This window comes from Jaculus jaculus, chromosome 19, assembly GCF_020740685.1.
Source record: "Jaculus jaculus isolate mJacJac1 chromosome 19, mJacJac1.mat.Y.cur, whole genome shotgun sequence".
NCBI classification, from domain to species: Eukaryota; Metazoa; Chordata; class Mammalia; order Rodentia; family Dipodidae; genus Jaculus; species Jaculus jaculus.
The window spans coordinates 21,208,138-21,231,221 of record NC_059120.1 but is presented as its reverse complement, the minus strand read 5'-3'; the positions used below and the strand labels follow the sequence as shown (position 1 = coordinate 21,231,221).

The 23,084-nt window shown below is 40.1% G+C and overlaps 1 protein-coding gene across 3 annotated transcripts in view; it reads left to right on the top strand.

Annotated features, from left to right (window-relative positions):
- Positions 1–23,084, top strand: part of Evi5 (ecotropic viral integration site 5) — a 171,088-nt gene that overhangs the window by 56,231 nt on the left and 91,773 nt on the right. For 2 of the 3 annotated variants that reach the window (XM_045138139.1, XM_045138142.1), the window contains exons 7-13: positions 164–307; positions 2,649–2,738; positions 2,841–2,938; positions 5,545–5,605; positions 12,573–12,626; positions 15,643–15,675; positions 16,212–16,358. In XM_045138139.1, the coding sequence (XP_044994074.1) occupies positions 164–307; positions 2,649–2,738; positions 2,841–2,938; positions 5,545–5,605; positions 12,573–12,626; positions 15,643–15,675; positions 16,212–16,358 (627 nt within the window). The remainder of the gene's footprint in view (positions 1–163; positions 308–2,648; positions 2,739–2,840; positions 2,939–5,544; positions 5,606–12,572; positions 12,627–15,642; positions 15,676–16,211; positions 16,359–23,084) is intronic. The other variant, XM_045138140.1, reaches the window with a different exon arrangement.

Genomic DNA, 23,084 nt, shown 5'->3' with positions numbered 1-23,084 from the left:
AACATCACTTTTCTTTCCTTCAAATATATTTAGAAATATTATAGTTAATATAAAAGCATTGGTAATATCAGATGTCAACAAAGTTAAACAAATGTAAACATTTCTTCTCTTAGCCACACAACACTTTTTCTATGTGTTCACTGATTCTTTTCTTTTTGTCTAGGAACATCTTCCAGCGCTGTTTGTGCATTTTCAGTCTCAGAGCTTTCATACATCAATGTATGCATCATCCTGGTTTCTGACTATCTTTCTTACAACTTTTCCACTCCCAGTTGCCACAAGGATATTTGATATCTTTATGTCTGAGGTAAGCTAATGAGCAGACCAGGAACAAGAGCTGAGCAAAGGGTCATTGGGTTAAGTAGAGCAGGGCGGCGTTGGTAGTGGTGAGCGGGGGCAGTGAGGGAGATGCCCATATATCCTTTGCTGAACTGCTTACACAAATCTCATTGAAACCTCCTAGCAGCCTTGTTGCGCAGATTCTGGCATTATTCCCATTTGTGGCTGCGAGATGAGGAAGCTGGGGTTTAGGGAAAGTTTGTCTGTGGATGAACACAAATGTGAGCTTGTAATGAGGATTCACATGTACAGTGGTAAGTTTTGGATTCTACCAGTGGATCAGTTGCCTTTATCACTTCCTGGCTGAGGCAGCGAGAGTTGGTGAGAAGTCTGTGCTCCCTTACAATTAACATTGCTGCAGTATTGGTGTTATCCAGATAGAATTACAGTTTGAGCTTCTGGTATCTTCTGTGAACATATTGCAGGTTGTTCTTAACTTGTGAATGACACATGGTAGTGATCCAACCAAATGCTCCTTGTTTTATTATGTTCATTTTTAAATTTTATTTTAAGATAAGTGCCGTGTGCCTTAATTTTTTTTTAAAAAAGATTTATTTATTTATTTATTTTGAGGTAGGGTCTCACTCTAGCCGAGGCTGACCTGGAATTCACTATGTAATCTCAGGGTGGCCTCGAACTCTACGGTAATCCTCGTACCTTGGCCTCCTGGGATTAAAGTGTGCGCCACCATGCCTGGCTTTATTTTTATTTATTTATTAGAGACAGTGAGAGAAAAAGAGAGAGAATAGGCTTGCCGTGGCCTCTAGCCACTGAAAATGAACTCCAGATGCACGTGCCATTATGTGCATCTGGCTTATGTGGGACCTGGAGAATCAAGCCTGGGTCCTTAGGTTTCGCAGGCAAGTGCTTTAATTGCTAAGTTATGTCTCCAGCCCTCTAAATTATTTTTTTAATTTTAATTTTTATTTATTTGAGAGACAGAAAGAGAGAGACAGAGGGGGAGAGAGGGAGAGAGAGAGGGAGAGAACGGACACACCAGGGCCTCCAGCTGCTGCAGTTTCAGACGCATGTGCCACCTTGTCCATCTGGCTTATGTGGATCCTGAGGAATTGAACCTGGGTCTTTTGGCTTTGTAGGCAAGCTCCTCAACCACTAAGCTATCTCTCCAGACCTATTTTATTTTAATTAATTAATTAATTAATTTGCAAATGGAGACATACAGAGACAGAGATAGTGATTGAGTATGGGCATGCCAGGACCTCTAGCCACTGCAGATGAACTCCAGATGCATGCACCACTTTGTACCTCTAGCTTATGTGAGTACTGGGGTATTGAATTCAGGTCATTAGGCTTTGAAGGAGGTGCCTTAATTAATGAGCCATCTTTCTAGCCTACTCCTTGTTTTTGATACATTTTGGGAAGATTAGTTTGTATTGTTTACCTCAGTTTATTTGCATTGGAGTTGGTAAACTACCATTCACTTACTGGTCACTTGTGGTTTGTGTGTCAAATCTTTCATCCCCTTTCCCCCCTTTTTTTTTTTTTTGCCATGAAGTATATATGTGTGTGGTGTGTATGCACTTGAGTATGCAGAAGTCTGTGGACAGTGCTCACGTGTGTGTAGGCCAGAGAATGCTCGGTGTCCTCTTTTACTGTTTTTTATTGCTTCCTTGAGACAGTCTCTCACTGACCCCAGTGCTGCCATTTTTTTTCAGTCAGAGTGGCTGACCAGTGAGCCTCAGCAATTCTTCTGTTTCTGCCCACCCCACAGGACCATGTGACCATACTCAAATTAAAAAGATATATTTATTTTATTTACTTGAGAGAGAGAATGAGTGCTCCAGGACTTTCATCTTCTGCTAGTGAACTCCAGACGCATGTGCTACCTTGTGTATCTGGCTTACGTGCATCCTGGGGAATTGAACCTGGGTCCTTTGGCTTTGCAGGCAAGCTCCTTAACCGCTAAGTCATTCCTCCAGCCCTATGCTTAACTTTTTAAATGGGTGTTGGGGATCAAACTCAGACCTCATGCCTGCTAGGCAAGCATTCTTACCTGCTGAGTGATCTGCTCAGCCCCTCACTCATTTTTATAAATAAAATTCCTTGGAAAATAGCCCTGCCCATTTGTTCATGCATTATGTTTACTGTAGGGCTACCATGGTAGAGAGGATAGTTGTAAAGAGGTCAAGAGACTCACCAAACTTAACATATTTGTATTCTCGCTCTTTACAGAAAGTGTTAGTTCATAGTTTGGATTATTAAATGCCCACCTTAGTGTTACTTTCATGATCTATTATTGTTGATGGAAAAGTAAAACAAACTTGGCTTTATTTAATTTGTTTCATCAGGGCTTAGAGATAGTGTTTCGAGTAGGATTAGCACTTCTTCAAATGAACCAGGAAGAATTAATGCAGCTTGACATGGAGGGGATGTTACAGGTAAGTGAGTTCATGATTTTCTTTTATATTTTTGGATTTATTATTTATTAGTTAATAAACACTAGTAAGTAGTTTTTCTGTTTTTCTTATGTTTCATCTTAGCACTTTCAGAAGGTCATTCCACGTCAATTTGATAGTGGTCCAGACAAATTAATCCAAGCAGCTTACCAAGTCAAATACAACTCAAAGAAAATGAAAAAGTGAGTATAATGTATTATAGTTTATAGTTACAGGAGTTTGTTGACGCTTATGGGAAGATCAGGGGAATTAGAAAAATACTGATAAGTAGTACATTTTCTTCAGGTGGTTTTAGTTTCAGTATAGCAAAGTTAGTGTTGGAATACATCTATATATTGTGTGTGTGTAAAATAATTTTAAATATTAAAAAATGGCACACTTAAACATATACATACACACACACACACACACACACACACACACACGCCTACATATAAAATGCTCCTAATTCTACTCAATAAGGAAAGGAATTTTTTTTTTTTTTTAATGAGAGAGCTAGAGCAAGCGAGAGAGAGAATTGGCACACCAAGGCCTCCAGCCACTGTAATCGAATTCCAGAAGCATGTGCCACCTTATGCGCATGTGTGACCTTGCACGCCTGTGTCACCTTGTTTGTCTGGCAGAGAGTTGCACACAGGTCCTTAGGCTTTGCAAGCAAGTTCCTTAACCACTAACAATCTCTCCAGCCCAAGGAAAAAAAATTTTTGCGTGCACACGTGTGTGTACATGTAGTATGTGTCGTATATGCATATGTGTGTGTGCACATGCTCATGCTCTGTGAACGCATGTGAGTAGGCCAGAGGAGAATGTCAGATGTCCTTCTTGTTTTACTCATCTGTGAAAATATCTTACTAAACCCATAGCTGCCGCTTTTTTCAGTCAGACGGCCCAACAATGTGAGCTTCAGCAATTCTCCTGTCTCCGCTCCCACAGGACTGGGGTTATAGGCATGCATGGCTATGCCTGTGTGTTTCATGAGAGCTGGGGAATTAAACTCAGTGTAAATCAGGCCCTCTCAGACCATGTTGCTGTGCAGCAAACACTGTTACCATTGAGGCATCTATGCGACCTCTAGAATAAAGCATTTTATTTCTTTCTTATGCTAAATCAGAATATAAGGTATCATTCCCACCTCTTCCAGGTCCTTGCTTTGTTAAGTATTTCCATCTTTTTTTTTTTTTTTGGTGTGCCATCTTCAGCAATAGGGTCTTACCATCTATTCCTGGTGGAAAACCAAGAGCCTTAACAATGGCCTGTAATGTTTTTGGGGCATCAGGTACCTCCCTGGCCAACAACTTACTGGAAGGTATCCCATCCCTGGCACTGAGAGTTTTCTAGTAACAATCTATGGTTTCTGGGTGCTCCATTGTCCAAAAAAGTAGGTTTCCGTATGGCTTATTCATACCTCTCAATTTTTTTTTTTTTTTTTTTGGTTTTTTGAGGTAGGGGCTCACTCTAGCCCAGGCTGACCTGGAATTCACTATGGAGTCTCAGGGTGGCCTCGAACTCACGGCGATCCTCCTACCTCTGCCTCCCGAGTGCTGGGATTAAAGGCGTGCGCTACCACGCCCGGCCATACCTCTCAAATTTTGATTAACCCTCCCCTCACCTTCCTTTACTCAGTCTCTTCCCCTGACCTTACTTAGGCCATTACATCCCGTTTATCTACTTTCATATATACAATACCATCTCCTTAAGTCCTCCCCTCTCCTCCCTCCTTTATAGTCCTTTCTAGCTTACTGGCCTCTGCTACTGATTTTCACTCCAACTCATATATAAATCTAAACATTTGTAGCTAGGATCCATGAAAGAGAGAACATGCAGCATTTAGCTTTCTGGGCCTGGGTTACCTCACTTAGTGAAAGCCTTTTCACATGTGCACTTTTGTGCCAGAATTGCTTTTTGCCATTGAGTATATCACGTTCATTTGTCTCTTAGATTTCTTTTCTTGCCTCCATCTGAATAGAATCTATAAACTCAGTTTTGTGGTTTTTACAATTATTATTATTATTATTATTATTATTATTATTATTTTTGAGAGCGAGAGAGAGATAGAGAGAACGAGGCAGACAGAGAGAGAATGGGCATGTCAGGGCCTTTAGCCGCTGCAGACGAATTCCAGATGCATGCGCCACCTTGTGCAGCTGGCTTATGTGGGACCTGGGGAATTGAACCTAGATCCTTGGGCTTTGCAGGCTAGCACTTTAACCACTAAGCCTTCTCTCTAGCCCTTGTTCGGTGTTTTTATATGCTTTATCTTCAGAACTTTATTTTGTATGACAATTATTTTTATCATTTGTGAAGTATTTTTTTTACCCCGAGGTAGGGTCCGGCCAATTCACTATGTAGTCTCAGGGTGGCCTCGAACTCACAGTGACCCTCCTGCTGCTGTCTCTTTAGTGCTGGGATTAAAGGTGTTAAACTGGCTGGGCATGGTAGCACATACCTTTAATCTCAGTATTTGGGAGGCAGAGGTAAGAGGATCACTGTGAGTTCAAGGCCACCCTGAGACTATATAGTGAATTCCAGATCAGCCTGAACCTAGTGTGAGACTCTACCTCAAAAAACAAAATAAAATGAAACAAAACAAAACAAAAAAAAGTTAAATTAAAAAAAAATGTCATATTCAGCTGTCCTTCTGGTGATTTTTCTAATATTAAGTTTCAAGTTTTACCCCTGAGAAAAATTAAAGAAATTGTGCTTGATGTTAATATATCTTTTTAAGTATTTTAATTTAATAACTACTTTTGAATGAAAACATGTCTTTAATTTTTTTTTTCCTTTTTAGGCTTGAAAAGGAATACACTACAATAAAAACTAAAGAAATGGAAGAGCAAGTTGAAATTAAAGTAAGCATTTCAAGCATTTTTTCTTTGTTATCTATTTGAGAGAGAGAGAGAGGGGCAGTGAGAGGGAGAGAGAGAATGAGTGCTCTAGGGCCTCAAGCCACTGCGAACGAACTCCATTTGTATGTGCCCCTTTGTGCATCTAGCTTAGGTGGGTCCTGGAGAGTTGAACTGGGATTCTTTGGCTTTTCAGGCAAGCATCTTAACCACTAAGCCATCTCTCCAGTCCCATTTCAAGCATTTTTAAATGCTCAAGATAAATTGATTCAAGTCAGTTATTTGGGAATAGATTTTAGAATGGAATTTAAATTTATTGATCACCCTTCTGTATTATAGTTAAAAATAGATAGTTCTTGTTTATATATGTGGAAGTTATCAATAAAAAGTTTTTTAAAAAGTTTCCCTCAAAACTATATGTTGGGGGCTGGAGAGATGGCTTAGAGGTTGAGTGCTTGCCTGTGAAGCCTAAGGACCCCGGTTCGAGGGTTGGTTCCCCAGGTCCCACGTTAGGCAGATGCACAAGGGGGCGCACGCGTCTGGAGTTCGTTAGCAGAGGCTGGAAGCCCTGGCGCGCCCATTCTCTCTCTCTCCCTCTATCTGTCTTTCTCTCTGTGTCTGTCGCTCTCAAACAACAACAACAACAAAAACTGTATGTTGGGACTGGGGAAATGACTTAGTGATTAAGGTGTTTGCCTGCATAGCCTAAGGACTCCTGTTTGATTTTCCAGGACCCATGTAAGCCAGGTGCACAGGGGGGCACATGTGTCTGGAGTTCGTGTGCAGTGACTGGAGTTCCTGGCACGCCCATTCTCTCTCTTTGCCTCTTCCTCTCTCTCAAATAAATAAATAAGTGAAATTAAAAACAAAAAACTATATTTTGGAAATAAATCCCTTCCTTCCACAAAATAGATAATTCTAGGGTCTGGAGAGATGGCTCAGTGGTTAAGGCACTTGCCTGCAAAGTCTTACAACCTGGGTTTGATTCTTCAGTACCCATGTGAGTCAGATGCACAAAGCGTCGCATGCATGTGGAGTTGGTTTACAGTGGCTGGAAGCCCTGATGTACTCAAACTCTCAATCTGTCACACACTCTCTGTTTGTATCTCTCTGCTTGCAAATAAGTGAATAAGATACTAAAAACCAATTCTAAAAGTGGCATTGGCCTAAAGAGATGGCTTAGTGGTTAAAGGCACACTTGCTTGCAAAGTGTGATGGTTTGGGTTCATTCCCTATTACCTACTTAAAGCTAGATGTGTAAAGTGGCATATACATCGAGTTTGTTTGCAGTTGCAAGAGCCCCTGGCACACCCATTCTCTTATTCTCTGTTTTCTCTGCTTATAAGTAAATAATAAATAAAAATATTAAGGGCAGGAGAGATGGCTTAGTGGTTAAGACGCTTGCCTGTGAAGCCTAAGGGTCCAGATTCCATTCCCTAGTACCTACCTAAACCAGATATACGAGGTGGCGCATGCATCTGGAGTTCTTTTGCAGTGGCTAGAGGCCCTGGTGTACCCATTCCCTCTATCTATCCCCCTCTCTCTGCCCACCTCTCTTTCTGCCTGCCCCTTCCCTCTTTTTCTCTCTGGGCCTACAAATAATAAATAAAAAGATTTTTAAAATAAAGCAGTATAATGTGACTGCAGTAGTTTTCATCCTAGTGTGAAGAAGAGACACTCTTCCTTTTTCCTGGCTCACTGGTGGCTCCTCAGGAGAAAGCAGACCTATCGGAACCCTATTACATTCCATGTGAGCATGTTGTTAAAGTTGCCAAGAAGGTAATCTGCTGGATGCTGACACAAACAGCGTACTCTGAGACTTAGCAAATAGAACAAGTTGTTCCTGGAGAATGGCTGCTGTAGAGTGGCAGCAACCACTGACCAATGCCAAGTTTGCTTCTCTTAGCTAGGGTATGCTTTGGACTACTTAGAAAGTAGGATAGCTTTAATTTGAAGGACAAATATATACCTTGCAATTCTTAGTTGTATCTTCTGTTAGCCAAGGAATTTGGCTTTTTTTTTTTAAAGTAAGGAATGCTTTAGCTTTTGTAATCAAAGTCATGTAAGTAGACTACATACACACACATACATACACACACATACATACATACATACATATATGTAATATATTATTTATTTATTTGAGCCAGATAGAGCCAGATAGAGAGAATGCATATGCCAGAGCCTCTAGCCACTACAAATGAATTCCAGATGCATGCACCACCACCTTGTGCATCTGGCTTTACGTGGGTCCTGGGGAATTGAACTTTTGACTTTGCAGGTCCTTTGACTTTGCAGGCAAGCACCTTAACCACTAAGCCATCTCTCCAGCCCAGCATTGTACATATTTTAACCCTCTCCAAATGGGAAAAGTCTTAATGCTTTTAGACCAGTATAGTAACTCCTGCACAATGACATAACAGTAAATGGAGATACTTTTTCTCCCAAAGTTTCCAAAAAGCCTAGATTTTTTTTTCCTTTGACACAGTCTCATGTAGCCTAGATTGTCTTTGAACTCTTGAACCTCCAGCTTCAGCCTCTTAGGTGCTGAGATTGTAGGCATTTGCCTCACATCCATCAAAGACAAGAAAGTCTTCAGTTGATGGCCTTTAGTGCTGTCAGAGTGGATGTTTTGGAAGTCTGTTGGCTTTCTCTCGATATTGCAGAATGGATGTGATAATGCACTGTGATAGGCTCACCCATTCTCTAATGTCCTTACACACTACCACCCAAAAGGCCAGCGATGAAGCAGCTTTTATTGGATGTTTCCTCTACCCCTTCTAAAGCTCTGAATATGCCTGATATCAACCTGGACCTGGTAAGCTGTTAGGTGGTCACTGTCAGCCATGTGCCGCTGAGCCTTGCTGCTACTCTCCCATGCTCCCTCCCTCCCACCCATCTGGTCTCCTAAGGAAATGGAATCTATTGAACTAGCATGCTTTTTACCTTGGTTCTCCTCAGAAGCCTTCTGGGACATGCCCTTTTCTATTTTCCAATGTGAACTCTCTCTTCTGAACTTTATCCTTCCTTTTCTGGTTGCTTTATTCATCTTCCTATCCCTTTGAGTTGGAAATACATACTTCTGCCATTTTCATAGAGAAAAGAGCCCTGTGGGTCACCTCTCTCATTGTTACCAAACTGCTGCTCTGCCATTTGTTTTCCTTTCATGGCCGTGAGTAAGGGTAATGTTAAGTCATCCCTGCATTTCAGCCTACTCAAAGTAAAAGGACATTGTCCTGATGAGTGGGCAGAGTATGGGTTATTTATAATCCGTTATTCTGAGTGGCAAGTCAAGATTCTGAGGACGGGAAAGTTTCACCTTGCTACATTTTTGAAAAAAGAAAATCACAATTCTTGCTCTTAAAGTTTCTAGTCAAACTAAGTCATGTGGGGCTGGAAAGATTTCTTAGTGGTTAAAGTACTTGCCTGTGAGGCCTAAGAAACCAGGTTCAACTCCCCAGTATCCACATAAGCCATATACACACGGTGGCACATATGTCTGGAGTTTGTTTGCAATGGCTAGAGGCCCTGGTACACTCATTCTCCCCCTCTCTCTGTCCGTTTTTCTCTCTCCCTCTGTCTCAAATAAATTAAAATAAAAGCCAGAGAGATAGCTTAGCAGTTTAGGCACATGCCTGCAAAACCTAAGGATCCAAGTTAGACTTCGCAGTACCCACGTAGGCCTGATGCACAAGGTGGCACATGCATCTGGTGTTTCTTTGCAGTGGCTGAAGGCCCTGGTATGCGCATTCTCTCTCTCTGCTTTTCTCTCTTTTCAAATAACTATATAAATATTAAAAAAAAAACTATGTCATGTGAATACAGACCCCAAAGGGCATTGTCTCAAATAAAAAAAGATCCTTAGCAGACTTCATCCTATATTTTGAATTAAAAAAAATATAAAAGAACTGTTTCTTGGGGTTCATATGCCTCATAAAATACTTTGAGTACTAACTAGCTCCCTGTGTGCCAGGCAGATAGCCCAAAATTGTTTATTGAGAGTCATCTTAGTTACACAGCTAGTAGAACATATTAGGTAAATAAAACTTGCTGGTCTCAAAGATAAGCACCTTTCTTTTCTTCTGTGTTTTTGTGTGGTGTGGGCATATGTATGTACCCTTGATGCACTCCATTGCTCTTCTACCTAGTCTTGTCCCCTTCTTAATCTTTTACTAATTCCAGAGTTTATGGGGGCTTTGAGGATTCCTTGGTCTCTGCTCCCATTTGCAGGGTTGGGGTTACAGGCATGAGTGGCCATGCCCACCTGTTTACATGGGATCAGGAGATTAACTTTAGCTGCTTAGCCATCTCTCCAGCCCTAAATCTTTCCATTCCCTGTCCATCCCCCCCTTTAAGGTCTCACTGTAGCCCAACTGAACTGGAATTTACTGTGTAGTTCCAGGCTGGCCTTGAACTCACAGCAGTATTCTTACCTCTGCCTCCTGAATGCTGGGATTAAAGGCTAAAAGTATGAGCCACCAAGCTCATTTCCTTTTTTTTTTTTTTTAAGATTTCATGTATATATTTATTAGAGACAGAAACAGGGAGAGAGAGAGAGGGAGGTAGGGAGAATGGGCACACCAAGGCCTCCAGCCACTGCAAATGAACTCTAGATGCATGTGCCACCTGCAGAGTCGAACCTGAGTTCTTAGGCTTCACAGGCAGTGCACCTTAACTGCTAAGCCATCTCTCCAGCCCTCATTTCCTTTTTTTTTCTTTGTTTGTTTTGTTTTTTTGAGGTAGGGTCTCACTCTAGCTTAGGCTGACCTGGAATTCACTCTGTAATATCAAGGTGGCCTCAAACTCATGGCAATCCTCCTACCTCTGCCTCCCCAGTGCTGGGATTAAAGGCATGTACTACCACGTCTGGCTTCTCATTTCCTTTAAAATTTTTTTTTTGTTTATTTTTATTTGTTTATTTGAGAGCAACAGACCGAGAGAGAAAGACAGATAGAGGGAGAGAGAGAGAATGGGCACGCCAGGGCCTCCAGCCACTGCAAACAAACCCCAGATGCGTGCGCCCCCTTGTGCATCTTGCTAACATGAGTTCTGGGGAATGAAGCCTTGAACTGTGGTCCTTAGGCTTCACACACAAGCACTTAACTGCTAAGCCATCTCTCCAGCCCATAAGCAAATGCTTTAAGAAAGTTTTTGTTTATGCGGGGGGGGGGGAGGAGAGAAGAGGAGAATAAGAATGAATGGGCACATCAGGGCCTCTAGCCATTGCAAATGAACTCCAGACGCATGTGGCACCATGTGCACCTGGCTTATGTGGGTTCTAGGAACTCAAACCAGGGTCCTTGGGCCTTGAAGACAAGTGTCTTAACTGCTAAGCTATCTCTAGCCCTCATTTCCTTTTTTTGAAGTGTTTTCAGGGAATATTTCCTTACTCTTGTTCCCTTTCTCCTTCCCCTCCCATCTCCTCTACATGTTTTTGTAGTGCTAGGGTTTGAACCCTGGGAACTTGCTTTTTTTGAGACATATCCCAGGTTAACTTAAAACTCACAGTGTATTGAGGAAGACGTTAGTTTCCTGATTGTCCTGCTTCTACTTCTTAAGTGCTGAGATTATAGACATGAGCCTTCACAACTGTTTATATGTGCCAGACCAGCCCTTCTCCCAACTGAGCTAAATCCTCAGCATCACTAGCCTTGTTTTGATTGAGTCTTGCTTATAAAACAAGAAATGCCATTTCTTATACTCCCCTCTCCATCTTGCAAAAAAAAGCTATCATATTCCCTCCCTACCTACCTTCTCAGAAGCTGGAAAAGTAACTGATGTGTAATTATCAAATCATGTTTTTTAAAAAATGTTTTATTTAGAGAGAGAGAGAAAATGAATGGATGTGCCAGGGCTTTCAGCTGCTGCAAACAAACTCCAGACATGTCCACCCCCTTGTGGCGCATATGCAACGTTGTGGGATTGCATCACTGTGTCTGGCTGTGTGGGACCTGGAGATTCAAACCTGAGTTCTTAGGCTTCACAGCCAAGTGCCTTAACTGCTAAGCCGTCCCTCCAGCCCATCATGTGAAGTTTTGATATGGAATCATGAAATCAGCCAGGGGAGGGGGTGTTACAAAATCTTAAGTTAAATTTTAATTTACTTACTTTACTTTGAAGAATTACAACTGTCAGTGAGCTCTGTTAAGGATGTAATTTAAGTACGTTTGCCTCACCCCTTCTCTAAAAGTGTTATAAGTGAAAAAAAAAGTGTTATAAGTGTTTGGCTTCATATAGGAAATCTTACATTTTGCTGTGTGGATTTCTTTTTTACAACATTTTATTATTTTTTAAAAATTTTACTTATTTTTATTTTTTTATTCTTTGGTTTTTCAAGATAGGATCTCATTCTAGCTCAGGCTAGCCTGGAATTCACTATGTAGTCTCAGGGTGGCCTCAAACTCATGGCGATCCTCCTACCTCTGCCTCCCAAGTGCTGGGATTAATGGTGTGTGCTACCATACCCGGCAACATTTTATTTCTTTAAAAATATGTATATTTTAAAATTTATTTGCAAGGAGGGAGAGAGGGGGCAGAGGAGAGAGAGAATGGGCACTCCATTGTCACAACTGCTGCAAATGAACTCCAGATGCATACACCACTTCATGAATCAGGGTTTACATGGGTATTGGGAAGTAGAGCCCAGGGCATCAGGCTTTGTAAGCAACTGCCTTTAACCTCTGAGCCAGTATTAGTCCGAGAATCTGCTGTATAGGGGAATCCTAGGAACCTAGTTGGGATATTTTAGGAACGAGGTACCTAGGAGATATCCAAGTAACCCCTCGGAATATTTATATTTGGAACTAAGTCAGGCCTAAAATATAAATTTGGCAGTTACTGATATATGATAATGTAACAATTCCTTACAGCCTTCTCTTATTTATAAAATGTGGCACACTTTAAAGGTTGTGATGTAGGAATCCGCTTTTCCTAAGAATGCATACAAACAAAACTTATTTTTTCTTTTTGGCAGAGGTTACGTACAGAAAACAGACTTTTAAAACAACGCATTGAAACATTAGAAAAAGTAAGTAAATGACTGTTGCAAATTTCTGTTGATTGCTTGCTTTTCAGTACAAAATCCAGCAGATGTGTCTCCTTAAATTGTGACATTGACTGCTTAGCTGGTCCATGTACTGTATTTATAATGCTATTTCATGAACTTGCAGATTCAAGTCTAACCAAAGTGATTATTAGAGTAACATTCTTTTAGACCATAGCCCAGAACCTATTGAGATAGGATATTTTAAAGATCACTCGCAAATGCTGTCCTGTCTTCTTAGTCATACGTTGAATGTGGCAGTGATGATGTTTGCTATAGTTGTTTTAAATTTAGCCAAAGTGACTGATTCCTAGCCTACAAATTCATTGTCATGTTGATTTTCAACTCTAGGGAATTGTGTGTAAATTTTGATCGTTAGAAATATCTTGAGATTTACTTGCTACTTTTTCCTTCTTGTTTCATAAAAATAACTGACAAGTGTGAATATTGTAATTACTTTTTTCATATTATGCTTTTTTTTCTTGCTCTTTTTTTGTTTTGTTTTGTTTTTTTCCTCAGATAGGGTCTCACTCTAGCCCAGGCTGACCTGGAATTCACTCTGTAGTTCCAGGCTGGCCTCAACTCAGTGATCCTCTTTCTCTGCTTCCAAGTGCTATCATGCCTGAGTTATATTATGCTTTTTTTTTTTTTTCTCGAGGTAGAGTCTCACTGTAGCCTAGGCTGACCTAGAATTCACTCTGTATTCTTAGAGTGACCTTGAACTCACGGCAATCCTCCTATCTCTGCCTCCCGAGTGCTGGGATTAAATGCATGTGCCACCATGCCTTGCATTATATTATGCTTTTAATATATCTTTTGTATTTGTGTTTCTGATGGTAAGGGTGGATTGAGTAATAAAAACTTCTTTGAAGAATTCTTCTAATTAGGATAGGCTTAGTAGAGCAAATGCTTTCACATAGGTGTAAGTATCTGAGTTTGACTCCCTAGAACCCACATTACAAAGCTGGATGCTGTAGTATGAGCATCTGTAATCCCAGCATGCCTTTGGTGAGAAGGGAGGCAGAGACAGGCAGTATCACCCTGGAGCTCATTAACCAATGAGCTTGGTGAATGCAGCAGAGAGCAATGAGAGAACCTACCTCCAACAAGTTGGAAGGTGAGGACCGACACCCAGTGTTCTGTGAACTCCACACGTGTACCATGACATGTGTATGCTGGCACTTACATACATGAACACATATACACACCATGTGCACACCATTTTCCTTAATTTAAAAGCCGGGCGTGGTGGTGCACGCCTTTAATCCCAGCACTCAGGAGGCAGAGGTAGGAGAATCACCATGAGTTTGAGGCTGCCCTGAGAATGCAGAGTGAATTCCAGGTCAGCCTGAGCTAGAGTGAGACCCTACCTCGAAAAACCAAAAAGAAAAAAAAAAAAAGTTTTATTTTTATTTATTTATTTGAGAGAGAGAAAGAGAGAATAGACATGCTAGGGCATCTTGCTGCTGCAAATGAACTCTAGATGCATGTGCTACCTTGTGCATCCGGCTTACGTGGGTCCTGGGGAATTACCTGGGTCCTTTGGCTTTGCAAGCAAGTACTTTAACTGCTAAGCCACCTCTCCAGTCTGTCCTTAAAGTTTTTGCTGAAATTTTATAGATTAACAACCAATAAACAAATAAGTAGAAAAGGGGATAGTCTATAATGTTTGTCTTTTGTTTAAAATAATAGATAATTTCATATGAAATAGAGATGCACATAGACAGGATGTTTATTACATGTCTGTCTTTGGTGTGCCATAATTTCTGATACTTTCTATCAAGTCAATTATAGCTTCTTCTTGAAGAATTACAATCAAGCTGCTTTGATGATTGTACTTTTTTGTGGGGGGGATAGAGTCTCGCTCTAGCCCAGGCTGACCTGAAATTTACTCTTCAGTCTCAGGATGGCCTCGAACTCATGGCCGTCCTCCTACCTCAGCCTCTTAAGTTTTGGGATTAAGGCATGTGCCATCATGCTCGGCACTTCTACTTTTTGATCATTCCATATAAATGTTGAGCTTTACTGCTTTTTTTTTCTTTTAGTATATATTTTGTTTATTTGAGAAAAAGAGAGGAGAGAGAGAGAAAAAGAATGAGAGTGAGCATGCCAGGGCCTCCAGCCACTGCAAACGAACTCCAGATGTGTGTGTTCACTTGTGCATCTGGTTTACGTGGGTCCTGGAGAGTCGAACAGTGATCCTTTGGCTTTTGAACGCAAATGTTTTAGCCACTAAGCCATCTCTCCAGCCCTTTACTGCTTTTAAGTTGTTTTAAGTTAATACCTCCCCATGAAAATACCCAGTTTACGGTAAAATAAAAACTTAACATTATTTTTATATGTGGAGTGAGACATTTTCACAGAAAGTGCTCTTAGTTCATTGAGCCTTCAGAAGGGTAAAGAATATGTAGGAAAGGGTTTAGATTTTGCTTCTAGAAAGTGAAGTACCCATTATTTACTGGTTTAGACACTGAGGTGTTTACCATTTAGCATTTGAGTTCTATACTTAAGTGTCAATTGAATTCTGTAACCAACAGCTTACTTCCTCAGTAATTGTTAGTTTTAAGTTTGAGCTCACTGATTTCAGTAGTATTTTCCTAACTTTGTTTCTGTGCGAGTCGCTGTTGCACAGATCACTGCCACATGTTAGGGGAGTTGCTCACGCAGTTCTTCTCCCTGTCATGGAAATGCTTTGACATGGTTACGGCTGAGATAAGCATGTAAAGGTATGCTCCTCCTAAGGAATGAAAAATACTTGGAATTTGTGTTTGGTCTCTTTGACACATTATTTTCTGTAATCTTATCTTTGTTTGGATATATGTTTCTTAAGATTTAAGAATTAAAACATATTCAGTTAAAAATGGTTTAAAATTTTAAATGTCCATTTTAATTAGTAATCAAAGTAGGTGGAATTTGGATATGCTTGTTTCTTCTTATTCTTAATTTTATTACTTTTATTTTCTTTCTCTTACATTTCTATCTGAATTTTTTCCTTTTGTAGGAAAGTGCTTCCTTGGCAGATAGATTGATACAGGTATAGTTATTTTTTTAGTGTTTTTGCTAACTTCTAAGGAAAGTCCTAAAACCTAGAAATTCGTACTTTAATGCATGCAATTTTACATGCATTTTCCTAGAATTTTTGGGATGGCATATGGGTGTAAACTTAATTTTTGATAACTATGCTAGTTTTGTTCATTTAAATAGGCACCTACCTTTGCACGTTTTAAAGCTAACATTTTTTTTAATTTAAAGCATTTCAAAATGGCAATCAGTGGATTTTGTAAAATTAACCGCTATTTATTGAAAAATTTAGCCCTGCATGTACAGCTCTGTAATAATGCATGAATTGAATTTTTATTGACTAAGAATTGTTTTTAAGACTAAGTTTTTCACTTAGTTTCCCAATATTTGCTAGAACAGTAACAAGCTGCTAGTTAATGACCTAGGCTTTTCTATTTTCTGAGGTGATTTTTTTTTTTAACATGTCAAAATAAATAACTAAACCTCACAAAACAGTGTTTCTTGAATCTATCCTAAATTGCTTTACACACAAAAAAATTATGTCCAAAGGGACAAGTGACAAGAGCCCAGGAGGCTGAGGAAAACTACCTCATAAAACGGGAGCTGGCCACCATCAAACAGCAGAGTGATGAGGCCAGTGCTAAGCTGGAGCAGGCAGAAAGTACCATCAGGAAGCTCCAGCGCCAACAACAATGGGTAAGGAGTCTGGTAGCACCTTCCCCGCCTCCCTCGTCCCATCTCTTCCACTGGTAGTTTTCAATCACAACCTCAGTGCTTTCTCTTGTTTTCAGTAATTTTGCTTTCTACATTAAGCAAACTCTTCAACTATCCCTTTTTCTGCTCTAAGATACTGAGGCATCTTACTGTGGTCCAAAGACTCCTGTTATTTTTTTCCTTTCTTTTTTTTGTTTTCATCTTTCTTATTTTGTTAGAATTAGGTAATTTTAAAACACATTTTATTTGCAAGGAAAGAGAGAGAGAGAAAATGGTTGTGCCTAGACCTCTAGCCACTAGAAATAAATTCCAGATGCATGTATCACCATGCATTTGGCTTTACATGGGTACCGGGGTTGTTAGGCATTGCAGGCAAGTGCCTTGACCACTGAACCATTTCCCCAACCCCTAAAATAGGTAATTTTTGTTTGTTTGTTTGTTTTTTGAGGTAGGGCTTCACTCTAGCACAGGCTGACCTGGAATTCACTACGGAGTCTCAGGGTGGCCTCGAACTCACGGCGATCCTCCTACCTCTGCCTCCTGGGAGTGCTGTGATTAAAGGTGTGTGCCACTATGCCCAGCATGGTAATTTTTGATGCTTTGTTGGAAGCCATAGAAAATAAGCAACGTATGTCATAGCTACTTAATAGGTTTTAGAAATCTGTTTCACAGGAAGTAATTCTGACTTTAGCTGTTTTTTGTTCACTTTACAGATGGCATATTACCCAGCTAAAGTAGGTTTACAATTGTAAAACAATCATCTTAGCTGAACCTTTTATAATGTGGCAGTTTATATTGTGAAATACTCTTTTAGACTTTCCATATCAAAACTTGTGAATTGTCAGGAGTGGTGGCGCACGCCTTTAATCCCAGCACTTTGGAGGCAGAAGTAGGAGGATCACCATGAGTTCAAGGCCACCCTGAGACTACATAGTCAATTCCAAGTCAGTTTGGGTTAGAACAAGACCCTACCTCAGAGGGGGAAAAACATTTGTGAATTGCCATGTATTCCTATTTATTTATTTATTTGACAGAGAGGCAGTGAGATAGAGAGAATGAGTGCACTAAGGCCTCAAGCTACTGCAAACAAACTTCTGATGCATGAGTGACTTTGTGTATCTGGCTTACATGTAGTGGGGAATTGAACCTGGGTCCTTAGCCTTTGTGGGCAAGTACCTTAATTGCTAAGCCATCTCTCCAGCCCTGTATTCCCACCCCCCTTTTTTTTAAGAGTGGAGAAGTTGTTAAGAGTTGTTAAAATCCTTTAAAAAAAAAATTAGCAGTTATATTAACCTAGAGTTCTGAACAGCTATTGATTGTATAGCTTGTCTCAGGCATCTTTTAAAATTTAGACTTAATTCTCCATCACCAAATTCTGATTGAGGTGGTCATAATCAATTATGATTACCAGAATTACACTAAAAGAAAAAAAAGAAGCAGCTATCTATCTTAGAAAAGTAATTATTCTATTCTCTAGTAGAGATATGATGATAACAAGAATAAGTAGAAAAAAACAATGTGAAATTTCGACTTCTTAACAGGTCTGGAAGGCAAATAGAATGACTGCAAAGTGGACTGTACGTTTTAAAAATTTTTTTGGTTTATTTTTATTTATTTATTTGAGAGCGACAGACAGAGAATGAGGCAGAAAAAGAGAGAGAATGGGCACTCTAGGGCTTCCAGCCACTGCAGATGAATTCCAGATGTGTGCGCCCCCTTGTACATCTGGCTAATGTGGGTCCTGGGGAATCGAGCCTCGAACCGGGGTCCTTAGGCTTCACAGGCAAGTACATAACCGCTAAGCCATCTCTCCAGCCCTGGACTGTACTTTTATTCAGGAAATTAAGAAACAAATAGTCCAAGTGCGAAAGTTAGATGACTAAAAGAGTAATTGAAAGAGCCTTAAATAACTGTATTTTCTTTGCTTTTCTTTTTCTTTTTTCTTTTTTTTCCGAGGCAGGGTTTCACTCTAGTCCAGGCTGACCTGGAATTCACTATGTGGTCTCAGAGTGGCCTCGAACTCACGATGATCCTCCTACCTTTGCCTCCCAAGTGCTGGGATTAAAGGCGTGCACCACCTTGCCCGGCTTGTATTTTCTATTACTATTTAAGGTTGCTAAGAAAAACAAATGTGTTAAAATGATACTAAAAGGTCCACAATTCAAATATTGTTCTTTATATGAAATATAATGCTATCAAAGCATAAAAATAGAAAAAACATTTGCTAAAATTAAACTGAAATGTGCTGTCTCTGCATTAGGTCACTTGTTCTGCTTTCCGCTTAGCACCAGCTATAGCTTCAGTACATTAGTCGTGAATTAAACTTTGCATTGTTTTAATATACTAAGACCTATGGGTGAACATGAATCAAATGACTGTAGATGCTGGTTTACAACAAAGAAGTTATCTGGGCAACAAAAATGAGCAGAATATACTGGGACATTTATAAATTACTAACTGTAACCAAGAGAAGGAATCTCTGTATGCTTTTTTGAAGGTCAAATAAATAGACCCACATTGTATGGTTAAAATTTAACAAGGAGAAAACAGATCTGTGCTTTGATTTTGTTTCCTTTCCTTTTTATTTTCCGTGCAAAGAGGAAGTTTTTATTTATGTATTTTCTTTCTTATTTATTTATTTGCAAGCAGAGAGACAGAGACAGAGAGAATGGGTACACAAGGGCCTCCAGCTGTTGCAAATGAGCTCCAGATGCACAAGTCATCTTGAGCATCTGGCTTTACGTAGGTAATGGGGAATCAAACCCCAGTTGTTAGGTTTTACAGGCTAGCACCTTAATTATGGAGCCATCTTTCCAGCCTTCAAAAGAACTTCTAAATAGAAATAAATTGTAAATATGAGTTATAAAACAGTGAGTGATATGCATTGTAAGTGAAATGTAGCCTTGGCTAAATCCCTAAGTTTAAGATGTATATTTTAACTTTAAATGACTTGAAGAACATAGAAATTTATGTTTGATTTGTTTTTAGAAAATAAGAGCTACAATGGGCTTTACCAAATGGACAAATATTTTCTTACAGAAAACAATAAGTAAAGGCGAGGTCACAGTGTCCACCGACCTTGTTAATGTGTCATTAGAAATTCCTGGGAGGATCCGGGCGTGGTGGTGTACGCTGCCTTTAATCCCAGCACTCGGGAGGCAGAGGTAGGTGGATCGTTGTGAGTTTGAAGCCACCCTGAGACTACATAATGAATTCCAGGTCAGGCTTGGCTATGCCCCCCCCAAATAATAATAAAAATTCCTGGGAGGGCTGGAGAGATGGCTGAGCAGTTAAGGCACTGCCTGCAAAGCCTAAGCACCCATGTTTGATCTGTCTCCATATCCCACTTAAGCCAGCTGCACAAAGGCGACACAAGTGCAGGGTTGCACGTGGGCACTAGGTTGTGCAAGCGTCTACAGTTTGATTGCAGTGTCTGAGGCTCTGGCTCAATTCCCTCCATCTCTAAAATAATAAATAAATAAAATAAAAGAAATAAGCCAAGCATGGTGGCATACGCCTTTAATCCCAGCACTTGGGAGGCAGAGGTAAGATGATCGCTATAAATTGAAGGCCACCCTGAGACTACATAGTGAGTTCTAGTTCAGCCTGGGCTAGTGTGAAACTCTACCTTGAAAAAGAAAAATTCCTGGAGCCTGAGAGATGGCTCAGCAGTTAGAGACACTTCCTTCAAAGCCTAATGACCATGGTTTGATTTTCTAATACCCACATAAAGCCAAATGCACAATGTGGCATGTTTTTGAGTTCATTTGCAGTGCTAAGAGGCCCTGGCATGCCTATACTTACTCTCCCGTCTTCATCTTTCTCAAATAAAAACATTTTTAGGGCTGGAGAGATGGCTTAGCAGTTAAGTGCTTGTCTGTGAAGCCTAAGGACCCCCAATTCAAGGCTCGATTCCCCAGGAACCACATTAGTCAGATGCACAAGGGGGCGCACATGTCTGGAGTTCATTTGCAGTGGCTGGAGGCCTTGGCATGCCCATTCTTTCTATTGGCCTCTTTCTGTTGTCTGTTGCTCTCAAATAAATAAATAAAATAAATAAATAAATGTAAACAAAAAAAAAAAAGCTGGGCATGGTGGTGCATGCCTTTAATCCCAACACTCAAGAGGCAGAGGTAGGAGGATTGCCATGAGTTCAAGGCCACCCTGAGACTACATAGTGAATTCCAGGTCAGCCTGAGCTAAAGTGAAACCCTACCACAAAAAAACAAAACTAGCCGGGCATGGTGATGCACGCCTTTAATCCCAGTACAGGTCAGCCTGGACCAGAGTGAGACCCTACCTTGAACCCCACCCACCAAAAAAAAAAAAAAAAAACAAAACTAAACAAAAAAAATTTTTTTAATTCCTAGGGCTAAAGAGATAGCTTAGTGGTTAAATTGCTTGTCTGAAAGCCCAAGAACCAGGTTTGATTCCCTAGTACCCACGTAAAGCCAGATGCACAAGGTGGTACATGTATCTGGAGATCATTTGCAGTGGCTAGAAATCCTGGCATGCCCATTCTTTTTTTTTTTTTTTTTTTTTTTTTTTTGGTTTTTTGAGGTAGAGTCTCACTGTAGCCCAGGCTGACCTGGAATTCACTATGGAGTCTTAGGGTGGCCTCGAACTCACGGTAATCCTTCTCCCTCTGCCTCCCGAGTGCGGGGATTAAAGGCGTGCGCCACCACACCCAGCTTGGCATGCCCATTCTTTTCTCTCTCTCCTTCCCTCTCTCTTTCTGTGTATGTGCTTGTGCACACACACAGCCCTCTGTTTCTTTCTATCTGAAAATAAATAAATACAAAATTTTTAAAAAATTCCTAGAACATCTGTCTTGTGAACAGCTAGCTTCACTAAAAGTAAATATGTTATAGCAGACATTATATCCACAGTAACTAAAAAATTGTACCATAGCTGCAGTGTTCCAAGTTATTTGATAGGTTCTTTTCATAGATGTGTTTCTAGTGAAGACAGAGAAAGTCCGATGGAAGTGGTAAATGTAGGTAGCTCTATAGATAATTATCAAGAGGCTGCTCATGTTCATGTGAAGTGTGTCAGAGGTCTCTGTCTCTAAGCCAGTGTGTAATGCCTTATTTTTTAAACTATATATAGAAGGTATGTCGAGAAGAGCTTTATATGTTAATTGTTTGAAAATGGAACTAATATTTTGGATGATAAATCCACATTCCAAAAACATTTATTTTTGGCCGGGCATGATTGCGCATACCTTTAATTACAGCACTTAGAAGGCTGGAATAGGAGGATTGCTGTGAGTTTGAGGCCAGCCTGGGACTACATAGTGAATTACAGGTTAGCCTGGGCTAGAGCTAGACCTTACCTCAAAAACAAAAGCTGAATTTTGATGTGAATCTGAAGCCAAGTAGATAGCATGAGTAGCATGAGCTGTAATTATCTATCTGTAGCTTGGGAGAAAGAGCTAGCTTAGAAACACAGATGTGAGAGTTACTGCTCATTGCCCTTCTCTCACCTCCTGCAAGGGCTCCATTATAATAATGTTCTTGGTTCCTCTTACTCTATCTCCCTATTTCTCCCTTCACCTTTTTTTCCTAGCTTGATTTTATATGTGTGTGTGTGTGTGTGTGTGTGTATAACATATATATGTGTGTGTATATGTATGTATGTATATATATGCGCACACACGTTACAATTTCATACCCTTTCTTTGAAAAAAAATCTTTTGTAGGTCACATCTTGGTGACTGCATCTATCAATATCTGACAGATACTGCCTTATAGAAAGTCATATAGGAAGAATCAGTCAGACAGTGGAAAAGTGTAAAGATTGAGCACCCCTGGGGACTACTGATTAATACACACATTTAGCAGAGAAAATAGGTAGCAGAACTATAGAAGAGTAATTCTTTAAAATCCAGGAGTTTTATGTAAAAGTGACTAGTGTGATGATTAGTAACAGAAGAGTTTTGTATTGATTTTTATGTTGTTACTGGGTATTGACAGTGTTGGCGATAAAAATTTTACCATAGAATGAGGATGAAGTACAGAGATTAAGGAACAAATGGGAAGTATAAACAGATCTTTATTATGTTTTTGTTTTTCAAGATAGGGTCTCAGTCTAGCCCAGGATGACCTAGAATTCACTATGTGGTCTCAGACTGGCCTTGAACTCACAGTGATCCTCCTATCTCTGCCTCCCGAGTGCTGGATTGAGGTGTGTGTCACCATGTTCAGTGAAAAAAAGCTTTTGGTTTTTTGGTTTTACTAGGTTTACTGTTTTTTTTTTCTTTCTATTTTTTTTTTTTTTTTCCAAACTAGGTTTTTACTGGGGTTTTACTCTAATCCAGGCTGACCTAGAATTCACTCACACTCACAATGATTCTCCTACCTCCCAAGTGCTGGGATTAAAGGCGTGCACCACCACATCTGGTGGAAAAAAGTTTTTTTTTTTTGAGATAGTCTGTCTATATAGCCCAGGCTGACCTTGAACTTGTTATACAGATACAGTCCAGGCTGGCTTTAGCCTCCTAAGTGCAAGGTTATAGGTGTGAGCCACCGCTTCCAAATGAGATGCCATTTTAACTATGAATTGTAAAACTTACTTCATATTCAATTAAGGCTATTCACATGTTTTTGATTTATAGTATTCCATGATCGAAAGAGGTATTTTTAGGAAGCTCTGGGGCCTGTAGATACAATGGCACAATGGATTATATTACTTAGGGTCAAAATGGCA